Raw genomic sequence first — 15,598 nt, 5'->3', positions numbered from 1 at the left:
CAGGCAAACAGACTAGACTAGTGCCTTTTTTAATGCATTTTTTTCAGTAGAACTACAAACTGAATCAGCTGTAATTTGTATTTAATTAAATGACCCCTTGCTCCTCCATTTCCTCTCTGTCTCCCATAGGAGTTACTCCTGTCCTGCATTGGCCAGGGGCCAGTTGTATCCATCTCTGCCACTGAGCTACACTTTGGCAACATCCCAGTGCTCACTGACATTCCAAGGACGCTGCAGTTGTTCAACCAGTCCCCCATTCCAGCCCGGTTCTTGGCACAAATGGTGGGTCAAGCTTTATTTTAATCAGAGTCCAAATATTACAGGAAGTGACAGGTATACTTTCTCTTTATACTAGGCTATACTTTTTTCCACAGCCCACATGCTCGTTAAATTTTACCCTTAATTAATTCTTAGCTTCATTGAGTGCATAATAAAATAGGTGACTGGTTTGTTGGCTTTGTAGATAATTGGCTCCCAGTGACTGTACATTGAACATTACCCAGTCATCCCTTTTCTATTATTCTGATTTTGGGGGCTTAGTCCAATCTCCCAACAACCAGTAGACATATGCCTAAGAATAAAACCCCTGTCATATACAATATTGTATTTAACTGTTGTAATTTTTCTTCATCTCTGTTTTTCTTTTAATAGAGCAGAGACCATATACACTTGCTGGCCACATTAATAAGACCCCTGCTCATTCATGCATTTATTCAACAGCCAGTCATTTGGTAGCAGTACAATGCATGCAATCATGCAGACACATATCAAGAATTTCAGAACAAACATCAATATTTTCACACCCAACTGTCTCTTGAGTTTAGTGTGAAATCAGGCAGTTACTGTATGTGGGCAAAAATGCCTTGTTGATGAGAGAGGTCAGAGAGGTCTATCTCCCCTTTAGGGCTGATGACCAGCCCACTGGTGAAGCAAGGAGCTTAATAAAGCATTTTTCAGCTTCAGTGAATCACAAAATTTCATGAATTACATTACAGGCCCTCAGAATCGTGGGCTTCCACCCAGGAAGAGGCACTGTAGTGTGCCAGAAGAAGTGTGCATTTTCTTATATCTGATTAATTAGGTTTTCTAAATATGTTTGTATTTGTGTCTATAGCAATGCTTCATTCATAGCATAGCAGTGTTAGCGGTTTGGAACACCTAGAGATTTGTTTCCATTTTAAACCTCTCCAGTCTGATGAGGTTCAAAGCAATCAATGGTGTTAAACCTTGCTAATGCATGCCTGATCTGATTATTGAAATTTCAGCCCTCTTGCTGTTCACTTGGATTCTTCTTTCAAGGGGAAGCCATCCTGTTTTTGATCCAGTCCCCTATTGACCATATGTCTTTCTCTTCTCTCTTCTTTCTTCTCCCTTCTCTCTCTATCTCACTGAGAGAGTGATCTATGACTCCAAGATGACTCCTCTGTATTCTCACATGGCTAAAATGATTTGTCTCTTTTCCGGAGTGCCATCTTCATTGCACAGAAAGGTGTGCTTGCCTTTTTCCACTGCACCAAGGGTAATCTCTGCTGCTGTTTGTACCACTGTACTACAGGCTTCATTCCTTTAAGTTCTGAGGACTAAATAATTGACAGCAGACATTAGGCTGTAAAACTGCACACAATGACTTATAAGAACATGCATTACTTTGTCCAGAGTTTTATTCAATCTGTAGTCCAGGGTGCAGGCCCTGGTTCTTAGTTTGAATGCCCTCCTTTCACCCTCAACATTGCCAGACGTGCCAGTATGATTCTGGAAAGGAGATAAACTGTAAATGAGTGTCTTGAGGGCAGTTTATAGAATTCTGGCTAAGCACAGCAACTTTAAGGAGATTAGAAGAGTTGCTGCTGGACTAGCAATGTACCTGCACACATTTTGAGAGTAAAGTTGACATTCAAATACAGCTACTCATGTAGCATTTTTGACTGATCTTTTCTAGGATTCCATAACAAAGTTAATTTTTACATTATAAATCGATTAACTATTTCAAGTGCCATGATGCCAAAATTTATCATAGAATACAGTGAACACAACTGTTAACTTATTATACTGTATACAGTGTTATCACTTTGTATAATTAATTCATAACAGTTTCTTTTTGCAATTACCACCTCTAAGATTTAAGATTTCTCTAAGAATTAATCTCAATATAAGCTTAAAATATTATTTTGTACTTTATTTACAGGTTTGCCATGTAGTAAACTAATACCTTCACATTTGAACCATTTTGAGTGTTAATGTGTACAAAAATGAATGTGTCTGGAGCAGTAAGTATATGAGCAAAGGCTTAACTTTTTTGGCCATTATAGTTAATTTTTGGGACAAACAAACAAACAAACTCAATTATGAAATAAAAAATCAGTTGATATGATTATGCACAGTACATGGCAAAATGAATAGAATCAGTAGCACAAATAATAAAAATAAATAAAAATAAAAAAAAAATTAAAAAAATTTGTTCCTACCACTAAAATATCAATGCACTGACTTGTCCGCTCAGTTTTGCAAAGATTTAATTTGATTGGATATTTAAGCAGCAATTCAGCCACATCTCTTGATACTATGTTCATTCTTGCTTCTGTTAATTTGAAAGGTTTCTGTCTGCACCTGGGAGCATGAAATACATAATGCCACAATCTTTTGATATTTTCTTGCTCTATGATTCAGAAAATATGTGACTCTGTCTTAACGTCCTGCAGGCATATGTATTTCACTTTGGATGAGTTTGTAACCAAAAAAGTTTATACTTTAATACTTAATTAACAATGTGGTCTTCCACATCACAGTATGCTCTCGAGAGGAGTAGAAGCTCTATACCTGCATTTGGTCTAGTTAGCTTTCTGTTTCACCATGGTGGAATAGAACAAGGGATGTAGGAGGGGTGTGATGAATGCAAATAGCTGCATGAGCCATGCAGAAAAAGATAAATAATATGCCATTAATCAGAATAACCCACACACAGCGCTCCTCCCTTACTATGAAAATTCCAATTAAAACCTTATCCAGGAGATGTCACTCAGCATAGCGCATTATGGGAATTGATTTTAATCTGCCTTTCAGCTACTTAACACTGCTTTTAAGAGTAGAAAAAGCAAATGAAGATGGAATAGGGTGCTGTATGTTAATGCTTAGTAAAAAAAAAAAAAAAAAAAGGTGAACATTAAACATCTAGCTTAGGAAGTTTTTCTCTGTCAATATCCCACACTGTAGGTGCTAGGGTCCCACAGCTGATAAAACACAGGCAGAACACTTATTGCTTGCATCAGCCTGCCTGCACTCTTCGTCAGTCTGATAGATTAGCCATCTCTGTTTACAATTTGATAGATTAACTCTCTTTCTATAATTTTCCTCTTCCATCTCATGCTGTCCTCTTCTACTCCTTGCAGCCATTCTCCTGACAGCATGCTTAAAGTAATGGACTCTGGTCCCTTCCGAAGTGATCATGACATCATATTCTATTCTGTCCATACTCTGACGCTGAAGGGTGTTACTCTGAACAGCCATTTCAAACATACCTCATTATTTTTTAAAGCCAGAACAGTTTACTGTTGCACAATCACTGACACTTACTATATGTAAAACAACAACAACAAAACTATTGCAATATATTAATAAATAGGTTAACTAAGCAGATGAAAATTCACCATTCTGCCAAATGGGCTGTTACCTGAGGTGGAGATGAAAGCATTTAACCAAATAGGTTTCTCTGTGGCATCAGCTGTTCAATTTCTTTTAGTTAGGTCATAAAACATAGAAATTTAGGAGCAAAGTGTCCATCAGTTGTTCCCCTTTTTAAAGATTATTGTTTTGAAGAGTCCATGTAAGTAAATGTTTTTTATCACTTAAATCTCGTACATACAAGTAAATCCAAGTTGACTCTAATTGACAGGACTTTATTGTTAATAATATGCCTTTATAGTCAGTAACTTGGCAGGGAGTAGTACTGAATGGGGATGTGTCACAGTACTTCTGGCTACAAGTTTGCCTTCACTTAAACTGAAAATTATGTCTGAATGTGTTAACAGTGAGTGCTGTACCCATATTACAAGATCTGCAGGAAATACATTTGAGAGTTTTAAATGAAATGTGTTAAATATAGCATGCTATGTTACATTAAAACAAAGGTGTTCAGCAGGCTAAGAGTAACTCTCAGTGGCGGGTGGAGCCAGCAGAAGGAGAGATCCCCCCAGAGGGGCGACTAGAACTGACACTGGTGGCCTATCTAGATGATGCTCTGCCATTCCAGGATAACTTGCAGCTGGCCGTCCATGACAGCCAGACCCACACAGTACCCTTGTGGGCTACAGGGAAGGGCACTACTATTGTCACTGACCGACCCTTTGCACCCCATCTGGACCTTGGAACCCACTTTAGGTATAGTGCGAAAGTCTGACAGTTAATTATCTTTTTACAAAAAGTCTCTTGTTCAACTAATATACATTTGGAATGAACACCTGTCTGTTTCTGCTCTGCAGCTCAGGTCCATGCCAGTATCGCTTTAAGATTACCAACAGAGGTCAACGATTTCACAAGCTTTTCTGGACCACTGAAGGCTTTCCTCACTTCCGCCGCAGAGACCCACCAACCACAAAAAAACAACCACTCACTACTTCTAGAGATGGCAAAGCCAGGAGTCAACTGGCACCTTCAACTTTGGGTGCTCCTGTCTTCTCCCTGACACGCACACGGTTGGAGCTTGGTCCAGGTCACTCAGCTGACATGCTGCTAGAGGGCTCCTGTGATACCCCAAAAGTAAAGCAGACATTTTGTCTTATTATATACCATAACATATTCTGAATGGCTGAATTGTACTTAAGAGCTTACTCTATCTACAGTATTTTGTTTCTACTAAAACAACATAGTTAATGCTCACAACTAAGTACATACTGTGCTGTGAAAAAATATTTGTTGAATCCTGATTTTTAATTTTTTCTTGCACAGTTAAATGATTGAGATCATAAAACAAATTTTAGCATTACACAAAAATAACCAGAGTAAATACAAAATGCAGTTTTTAAATGATGATTTAATTTATTAAGGGGAAAAAGCTGTCCAAAACTACCCAGTGTGAAAAAGTAATATGTAAACATGTTTGTTTTTTTTTAGGTGTAGGGATTGCCTTCATTTATTGGTCATTTATATATTGTGAAATGTGTAATCTCTGCTCTGTTTTCGATGCACCTAAGCCTATTACATTTAATGCATTTCCTCATAATACTCATAATACGTACCAAATAATGTCAGAAATGCACCAAGCAATGTATCACCATCCTTCTCAGGCACTTTTGCCCTGAGCCTCAATTGATTGAATAGGTAGCGACAAAGGAGGGAAGGTGAAAAGCAGAGATAAACCCAGTCCGCTTACGGCATATATCAGTATGCTGGAGCTCAGTCCTGACAGAGCATGGCTGTATTTCAGATCAGTACTGCCAGGCTTGTCTAAGAATATGAATAAGGTGAATATGAATAAGGGGCACATCTCACAGCTTAGGCTTTGAATATGAAAAGTTTAAAGGAGTGTGTGTGTGTGTGTGTGTGTGTATGTGTAGGTGGTAAGAGAAAGACTGTTATGCCATGCCATCGTGGGGAATCAGAATGGGAAGGAACATATCATGACAGTGGATATCACATGCCAATTCATTGCCCCAGTCTTGAATATCTCCCCTCAGCAGCTCAACTTCTGCGTTGAAAAGGTTTGTGTATTTTACTCATAAAACACCTTTATTACTTTATTTAGGATCTTCTTCACTGTCCTTGCATCAAAATAAGGCCAAACCTAGCAGAACCAAATATTGTGTGAAAGCATCTACACTGCATGCCATTTTCATTATCCAGGTGAATTATAGCAGCTTCATGGTTTAAACCTGAAATATTGGTCAGCATTTGTACTTTAGTCTTATACTGTGAGGTCATCAGTCTCTTCCACATGCTTGCATTGTGGCAATTACACATTCCTCTGCATTGGATTTTTTGTGATTTGCTTAGTCTGTAGAGCAGATAATGGACATGAAAGTGGTGCAGTCCATTTTTTTTTAGATCAATAAATCAATATTAAGATCAATTCAATGCTGAAAATATCTTTAGAGCAGAACTACAATTTACTACAAATCACAGATGGCTGACTGTGGACTGTCAATGTTGACTGTGCTATTGCTTTGGGCACAAGGTATAGCATTTTGTTTTAGTTACTTGGTGTAAATTGACAATTGTTAGGTGGTAAGCTACAGTGTAAACAAACAGATAAATCATACAGTATGTCTACTCCTCCTGTAGTGAAGAAATGCTAAAGAATATTCACTTTAAGCTCAGGAGGTACCATCATTATAATGAAGCTCTCTCACACACACACACACAGAGCCACATGTGCACAGCCTCCCACCCTTTCCCCATTGTAAGCTTCAGCTTTAGTGGTTTTCATATATCTTCATGATATTCTGACAACCGCTTTCAAGTCCCATTGCCAGGCAGCTTTTTCAGAACTTAAAATGCTAATTTGGCTTGAGAGCATTCTTTTATCTGGTACAGTCCCATATGTCTACATGTTGACAGCTCATGCTAGATTTACAGACAGCTCCTGCACAAGGGCCTGCAAGACTAAAGCAATTAAGGAGAAGGAGAGGGGAGGTAAAGGCAGAGGAGCTCAATGATTAAATCGGATGAGAAAAGAAAAAGGAGTGAGGAGGAAATTTTGGTTTCTACAAATTGGCACCAATCTTACAGAAGTCTTGAAGATATTATTACTGTGGGCAGTCATCCATGGGTAACAAATTATTAGATTCTCTGTACTTAGGGGAAAATCACAGAGGAAATCCTTGATAAGACAGAATCATAGTATGACATTTATAATTGTGAGGGCCAATATGGCATAATGTTATACAGAGTTAAACAGAGATTCCTATAATTATGCCCTATAAATCTTTGCTGAGTGATAAAAAGTATTTAAAATGGAATGATGAACATATTTTAACTACAATTTGCTTGTTAGGTTTACATTTTCTTGCTGCAGTTGTCAATAGTTGTAATAATGTGATTTTTGGACACTTAACTCTTCCTGAAAGCTGGACTATGTATAGTCAAGTTAGATGCTGTTCTGTAGAATCCCTATAGTTTATGTGTAGATTTTGTCATATTTTGCTTTTTTTTTTTTGTCAAAACAAAAGCAGTATAAAGAAAATGTTATAATAATAATAATAATAATAATAATAATAATAATAATAATAATAATGATAATATTATGTTGTTGTAAAATATGATGGTTGTGCTTTCTTTTGAGTGTTTATGTCTGACTTTAGACAGTTTTATAACAATATACACATTGAATGTTTATAATCATATATTGAAAAAATATTGTTTAATGTACTGGACAAGATAAATTGAAAAAAGCAGGGCTACTTAACTGATATATACTTACATACTTGATATATATAGACTTACTGACCTCTACATATATATGTCATTTGTTCCGTGTTTAATTTGCACATGACAGTCCTTTCCACAATCTTGAAACTGCTGAAAATATTAACATCTCTTCTCAATATTGTGGGTGTTTTTTGTGTTTTTTTAGTTTGATGGGTTTGTTCTATGTCCTCCAGGTTCCAGGCATGTCCCTTGTGCCTCTGTATGAAAAGCTTTGTCTGAAGAATGTCTCCACTTTGGCTCTCTCTCTGGAGCTTACCCTGGCTGAGCCTTTTGGGCTCTGTGACTGTACCAGTGATGACTCATTCACCTCCTCAAAGGTACACAAAAGAACTCAAAAAGAGTTCTCTGGCATGGGTTGGCAGAAGACTAGTGAGAGGATGGAGTGGGATATTATTAGAAAAGCATATTTTTGCATGTACTTGAACTCCATATGGATTTGTGTCCATTTTAGAACAAAAGCATTGATGTGGTCAGATGCTGATTCTGGGCAATGAGACCTGGTATGCAGTCAGCTTTCAAATTCATCCCACAGTGATTAATGGTGTTGGGCTCAGGGACCCTTGTAGGCCATTTAACTTTTTCTACTATTGCAACCTTGCTTTGTGTTCAGAGGCATTTTTATGCTGGAACAGTTTTAAGCCCCTTAGTTTAAGTGTTCACTGAAGGGAAATGTTAATTTTATAGCTTCAAAGACCATCAAGACCATTCTAATTCTGTCTGTCAGACTATGTGACAACAGTGTGGGGAAGGCTCGCGTGAGTGTGTAGGGCAGGTGTCCACATACCTCATACACGCCATATAGTGTTTGCATACGTTCATTAACAGGCTCTGATCCATAAGAAGACTATGGCTTCAACAGCATCATAGGAATTCAAACATAGAAGCTCCTAATGCCAAGCTGACTGCTTACACTGAGGAACACTGATAAATGTTTGATAAGAAAAATTGTACACTAGAATAAAACTTTCTCATATAATGAACAATTTAATGTAGATCAAAGTTGCCATGGTAGTGCAACATGTAACATGTCCAGTGTCCACAGTTTGATCCTGATCTCAGGAGTGTAGTTTCACCTTTTGTTTTTGTCAGTGGGTGTTTCCTTTTTTTTTCCAGGCTGCTAAATTGCCCTTAGGTGTGAATGTGTATGTGGTATTCCATTCAGGGTGTGGCTCTGCTCCCAGGCTCACAACAGGATAAGCTGAAGTTAAATATATAAATGACTATTGTTGAATGAAAAAGATTTCATGACTATGTCCTTACCAATACATAAAGCCGTAAAGTTATTTGACAACTAGTGTACCTCTCTTGTTTTTAAGTGTCCCTTCTCATTCACACATTTGTAATATAGATATTTTGATATTAAGATATTTTGGTCGTGTCGTGAAACTGTGAGACATAACCCAGAAGTGTGTCTCAAATGTAAGCCAGTTGTTCACCCTCTTAATCTGGCAGTAAAATTTCTACCTTTTTGTTAGATCAAACCAGCACTGTGATAGTCTAAATCAAATAATTTTTATTTAACATTTTAACAACTTAACCTATCGATTACAATTAAAGGCAAATATATTCAATTACACTATATGCATATGACTACAAACAAATGTGTGCAATTACACTCTATGTATTTGACTATTAATATTTTCACTCTTATTTCTCCTGTGTTGGTGTATGTAGAGTCTAGTGATGGGCATTGGTGCTGAAGCAGAGCTGTGGGTTCGCTTCAACCCTTCATACCAGCTGGATTTAGTGAGCCGTGTGGCTGAGGAAGTGCTGGAGGTGAGCTACAGTGGGCACCCTCAGCGGGACACTGTGGCTCTGCGAGGAGAGGTACACTTTCCTAACCTGCACTTCTCCAGTCATGTAGTGGACTTTGGCTGTATCCTCAACTGCACAGAGGTCCAGCAGCAGCTTACCATGACAAATTCCAGCTCACTCCCTGTTATCTACCGCTGGGCTTTTCTGCTGGATCAACAGCATAACCACATCAGGTGAAGACCTTTCTCATGGTAATAAAATAATAATACTGCAAAAATAGCTTATGCTACTCAAGGTGAAGAAAAACCCTCCAATTAGCACTAAGCCAAAATCCTTAATATTACTGAAATTTACTGAACGAGCTAACCCAAGAAGCCTATTATTGCTCATAAAGATTGAAATATAATAGAGCTTGCATTGTGCAAGACAGCATTATGCAAATCCGTCTGTGTTCAATGGTCTATAAAAAGTTTTCAATCAGTGTTAGCTGCATTAGCATTTGTTTGACCTTATGCTTATATGTGTCCTTAAGATTATATCTAACCTTTTGGCATCAAGCAGAAAAGGAGCTAGCTGCTGATCCATCTATAAAATTTAGTTTTATTGTGATTCATTATTTTATAGTTTTCTTTATGGGTTTTTATCTAGTTTCTTGCGATTTGTTCATTATGCAGCATATGGACCTTTAAGGGACAAATATGGCACTATTTTGTGGTGTGTACAGCACTATTGAGGTGTATTAGTATATACATAAAGTATATTCAATGCAGAAATGTGCAGAGACACACTATCACAACCAAGCAGGCAGGGCAATGGTCATTTAGAAATTTAGTCATAGGTGTTTCTTCTCTTAAGCAAGGTCAATTAAACACAACCAATTCTCTGGCACCCTTGTTTCTTTGATACCTTCCGAAAGTCTAGTATACTTGTATTATAACTGTAAGTCAGTTTATTTTCTTCTAAATATTTCTAATAGCCTAGTCACTGACAGTTCTCAGTGTTGTGCATCTTGCCCGTTTTACCATTGCACATGTGTTCAGAACACACACATTTTACATTATACCCAAAAGACCACAGATTGATGAACTTTGCCATAGCCAGGACTAAATCCCAGTGCAGTGCTGAGCAATTCTTTGGGTTTGCATCTCTATAAGGAAATGTTCATCACTTTTGATAAGAGCCAGAATCAAATCCAGTCATGCCTCACAAGTCATTAGTAAAGACTGAATAAAATGCCACGGATAAATAAGCTTTTGATGACTTATCTGAGAATGAAGCTATCAGCAGCCTTCCCTCTGGTGATGTTCTGTTGTACTTGCAATAATCGATTACCACGATTTTCCTCTGGCAGAACACTCTGTAATCACCTTTCAAACATTTGATCAGTGTTGGACAAAAAAGGTGACAGAGCAACTGATAAAAATATGTGAAAATGACCTACAGAGCTCTGCAGTGTCATTACTCCTACACACACTCATGCACAGTGGCTGCCCACAACAGCATGCAAAGCACAAAGTGCTGTGTTAAATCTCAGCTGTCAATAGGGGGCCAGCTCCAGGCTGCATGGACTACAGTTTTTATAGTTTTTAAATTGTACTTCAGCAGCTGCCATGTCCCATCTCAAGCAAATCAATAGCATGCTCCATGGGAGTAGATTGCTGGCTAGTGAAAATTAATCACTCTCCCGCTTTTCCTCAGCCACCCATCAGCAAATCCATCTAATAATGGCCTGACCTTTCCTATCAATACTGGCAAGCGTTCAGCATTGTCCTACCTGCTAATTAAAAGCCTGCTGGTAATTAAAGCAGCTGTAAAGGTAGCATCATTGCTGCATTCCACTGAGGTGTGTCTCTGCCTGCCATGCAGGGACCCCTTGCTGAAAAATGTGGATTTTGTTGGATTTATTTAACTCACATTCAATATAACCAATAAGTATAACTGCTTTACTTCTACTGTTCTGGAAGTATGGGAGGGAGTGGAATATGATAGTGGTCCTCACTGAGGAGATGAGGCACAGCAGGAGAGAGTAAAGTGCCAGTGGAACCCACTGGGACATAAAAAGTACTTCTTTGTTTCTCACAAAATTCTTAAAAGACTAGAGATGTATCCTGCATCAGGTCTGAGATCTTGCAGCACCCAACAAAAACGTTGTGGGGATGGGCAGTTTTTACTTTTCCTTTTTACTCAGGAGCAGGCACTCATATATAAAACTTGTGAGACATTTATTAATATGCAGTTGTATTTGGTGGCATGTATTGCACTTGCTGCATTTATTCATTCTTCTTCAGTAGCTACTTTATCCTGGGCAGGGTGTAAATAAAGAATTAATTTAATTTATATGTCAAGTAGAACCAGTTCAGTTTGTCAGAAAATATCACATTCAACTTTCTGAGATAATGGGACTGGTCAAGAGTGTCCGAGTAAGTGGGCAGGGTTAATCAGAATTGAAAAAAAAAATACAATGCACACCTCTAGTCCAGGCTTCCCAAGCTGAATTAGACGTCATAATACTTTTTTTTTTAAATTAATTCTTTACTTTAGTAAACACTTTTTGTCCTGGTCAGGGTTGCAGTGGATATGGAACCGATCCTGATAACACTGGGTGTGAGGCAGGAATCCGTCCAACATCTAATTTGCATACCCATTAATTCTTAAGGCCAATTTAGAGAAGCCTACCTGTATGCCTGTGTTTGGGTGGAATGAGAAAATCAGAGAACCTGGAGGGAATGTGCAAAGATACAGATAGAACATGCAAAACTCTAATGCAAGCTCAAGATAAAACGGAGGACCCTGGAATTGTGAGAAGGATATGCTAGGCCACCATGCTGTACACTGGGAGCTCTGCTTAATTGAAATGTTTGCTGTGGATACAGAGGTTCCTGGGGATTAGAATAAGCTGACACCAATGAAAGCACATAAACAAGTGCAGCGGGAAAAGTGAGTGGTGATCATTTAAAATTAGTTTTGTTTAAATGCAAGAAGAAGTCTCATGGATGCTTGGCTTCTTAAAAGAGTAAAAGAGCAATAGGGAACATTTATTATTTCTTTTAAACAACTTGTCATGAGGTGAAGTGTCTATGAGCTTGATTCCATATACAACACTGCCCCCTGTTGCGTTGTCACAAAAGAGCCAAGCAATGTTCCTTTAGTGCATGCTCTAGTACACATGGTAGCCTGGTGCATAGAAGCACAATACAAAAAGGGTAGTTTTTAATTCAATATATTATTAAAGTATTTATTATCAAACAAAGTGTGCACAGTGCAGCACAGCTGCATTTTCATCACATAGAATAAAATTTTACTTCAGTAAAATTTCACATCAGTATGCCAGTGGTAGATAAAGATTTTAAGGTCTAGATAGACTGTCTTCAGCTACTTTGGCTGTTCTACTCCAACACTGGGGCTCCACACACCTCCTGTGGCTCTCTGGCAGCACACTTCCCCCAGTCAGTGAGGAAAGTATCCTTAGTCATTATTTGTCTCTTATGGGTCACTTGTGAATCAGTACTTGTGAATTCTCTTGTAAATTCTATGCATTGTTGTCAGAACTAGCAGTAGAGGTAGAAATGCATAGAGTAGACAGCATGGCCAGTGAATTCAATTTAATAAAATTTTATTTCATTTGTGCAGTGCTATTATTCATTTATTTAAATATGATGTTTTTAGGCAGAATAGAATCTCTAACCCTCAGCAAGAAGAAGAGGGGGACAATAAGAAGATAAACCCAAAGTCTGGTACTAATGAGCAAAGAGGAGCAAGGGAGCAACTGACAGCTTCTGGGCTGAACATGCTTGAAGCAGAGGGGCCACATACATGCAGCTCTGGTCTACTGGGACAGACCAGCAGAGCATCTACAGCACAGAAGAGTACAGGGTTAGAGCTGGAGATCAGCGCAGCCAGCCTGACAGATAGAGAGACACCAAGTATAAGTGTGGAAGAGGTAAGTTGTGTTCATGTGTTATTTCGTCTTATTTCTGTGAATTTATTGCATTCCTTTATAATGTATGTGCATTTGTTGTCTGTTTGTATGTAATCCAGATGTTCTAGCTCTAGCACAGTTGTTCTTTTTTGGCCAAATATTACAGTGCCTGGCATGAATGAAGAGAGGTGTGCATTTTATATTTGCTGTTGGACTAGTGTTTTTGAACAATCTTGGTCCAAAATTGAGCTTATATTATTACATTTGATCTTACATTATTATTATTATTATACTACAAGAATTTTGTCCCATTTCCTACAGACAGTTTTTATTTTTAAACAAAAACACATTAAACTGATTATGTGTCATACAAATCCCATTTGAATACGTTGATACTAAAAACAATAATATATTAGAACTAGCACATTAACATACTAAACCTGAGATCTGCTTTTCACTTAATGCTGTCTGAAGTGTACTCTTTTAGAAAATTACAAAAACAGGAATTCAATAGCAGTGTGGTATATAAAGATGCAATGGACTGTATTATTTTACACACTGTATTGTAAGAGAGAGGAACTTTTCACAGATACTGCCTCCATCAGTAAACTGTAATACCAATAATAACAATAAAATACAAATATACTGTATGCCACACCCACATGTGCCAGTGACCCTAAATTATATGTATATAAAAATATGTGTTCACTACTGTACCCAAAACTGTGGTCAAAAATTCACTGTCAGCTTCTGTCTTTCTCTCTTCCTCCTGTTTCTTGTTTTCTCTCAGATATTTGACATTATGCCAATTTATGGAGTTCTGCAGCCTGGTGAGATTCAGCAGGTGACATTCTCATTCTTTGGCCATGCTGACATCAGTGCTGAAGTCCTGGCTGTGTGTGTAGTAGAAGAAGGCCCTACATATGAGCTTGCCCTCAAAGGGGAGGCTTCACTGATCACCTACACCTTGGACACAAATGAGGTCAATTTTGGTCCTCAGGTAGATATCTTTTATAGCATACAAGCATGCATGTGTTTTTTGTAATGCTATAAGTGGTAAATGAGTCAACATATTTACATTTTTTTTAAGTTATTTGACCATGTGGCAGAAGCAGAGATCATTTTGAAAAATACTGGAAAGGTTGGTTTTGACTTCAGTTTTCTGCTGGAAGATCAGCACGTGTCCCCTAAAGGCACCTTACCTGGACAACCCCTTGTTATTCCCAGCATGGTAAGGTGCTGCATTTTATCACTTTGTTTACAGGAGAAAATGCTCTACAATATATAGTAACTTTTCACTACTACAGCATACTTCACTACTTCACTACAATGTCATTATTAAAGTGGTTTTAAAGTGCCAGTCAGTTTAAAGAATCTCGCTATATTCATTGTTTTGTAAATTAAATGACAGGCAAATTTCTACAGTGTGAGAGTGATATAAATCAAAGATGTATACTGTATGTATTCTAGCACTGAGTACTGTACATTGTGATTTGAACTAATATGTAATTTCTGCTTGTGTGCTTTGGCATATCTTGTCCTAAGGGCCACATAAGTGCTAATGAGGAGCTGAAAGCTTCTGTGTACTATCTTCCTGGAATCCCAGAGGTTTTTAAGAAGGTGTTCCAACTGCAGGTGGCATTCTTTGAACCAGAAAGCATTACGATTAGGGGAGAGGGCATCTTTCCTAGAGTGTTCTTGGACCTGCCAAGAGATCTAAGTAAGGGCTTATTATTCAATAATGCACACACATTTTTTTAAAGGTACAATATTCTAGAATATCTTGTATTTTATAATATCTAGTATATTGTTTACCTGGTGTCAACTTATGACATTTGTGTAGCTTTAAAGGTATATATATGATGATATATATTAAAAGTGAATGTTGATGTTGATTATGATATCACTGATTTAATTACTGCCTCTAAGATTAGGAAACCATTAGTACTGCAGTTAACACAATGGGGCTTACTTTGTCAGGTAAAGTTGTGTCATATTCAGTGTACTTACTGAATAGTTATAAATAGCTAAAATATTGAAATACTGTAAATATTGAAATACTGACATACTACTTATTGGTTGCAGGTCTGCAGTCCAATATAATGGGAATTGCCCAATCCTACATCAGTAACCGTTTGATGTAACCTATCTTGTATTTGAACTGCCTTAATTCAAAACCTAACCTTACGTAGCAACATGTGCTTTCAGCTCGATATAAACTATGGCACATTTAAACACATTCATCTCTGTCAAAGAAATAAGATATTAAAGAAAAATTAATATAGCAGCATGTATTTGCAGCTTAGTTTTTATCCAGAGAAACTTTCAATTTATCTCATTTTATATAACTGAGCAATCGAGGGTTGAGGGCTTTGCTTAGGGGCCCAGCAGTGGGAGCTTGGTGGACCTAGGATTCAAACACACTACCTTCTGAACAGTAGTCCAATGCCTTGAGAGTGAATAGTGCATTTTAGAAATTTTAACAGTGATTCTAAAATATAGGAA

At 37.7% G+C, this 15,598-nt stretch overlaps 1 protein-coding gene across 1 annotated transcript in view; it reads left to right on the top strand.

Moving 5' to 3' along the window:
- hydin (HYDIN axonemal central pair apparatus protein) overlaps positions 1 to 15,598 on the top strand; it is a 76,582-nt gene that overhangs the window by 21,750 nt on the left and 39,234 nt on the right. The window contains exons 18-27 of the mRNA XM_058388292.1: positions 130 to 282; positions 4,136 to 4,374; positions 4,476 to 4,752; positions 5,550 to 5,693; positions 7,593 to 7,736; positions 9,094 to 9,407; positions 12,841 to 13,114; positions 13,884 to 14,093; positions 14,184 to 14,324; positions 14,639 to 14,813. Of these exons, the coding sequence (XP_058244275.1) occupies positions 130 to 282; positions 4,136 to 4,374; positions 4,476 to 4,752; positions 5,550 to 5,693; positions 7,593 to 7,736; positions 9,094 to 9,407; positions 12,841 to 13,114; positions 13,884 to 14,093; positions 14,184 to 14,324; positions 14,639 to 14,813 (2,071 nt within the window). The remainder of the gene's footprint in view (positions 1 to 129; positions 283 to 4,135; positions 4,375 to 4,475; positions 4,753 to 5,549; positions 5,694 to 7,592; positions 7,737 to 9,093; positions 9,408 to 12,840; positions 13,115 to 13,883; positions 14,094 to 14,183; positions 14,325 to 14,638; positions 14,814 to 15,598) is intronic.

The sequence above is a fragment of the Hemibagrus wyckioides genome, linkage group LG04, assembly GCF_019097595.1.
Source record: "Hemibagrus wyckioides isolate EC202008001 linkage group LG04, SWU_Hwy_1.0, whole genome shotgun sequence".
Classification (NCBI taxonomy): domain Eukaryota; kingdom Metazoa; phylum Chordata; class Actinopteri; order Siluriformes; family Bagridae; genus Hemibagrus; species Hemibagrus wyckioides.
The sequence above is the reverse complement of the archived record's forward strand: the minus strand, read 5'-3'. Positions and strand labels throughout refer to the sequence as shown.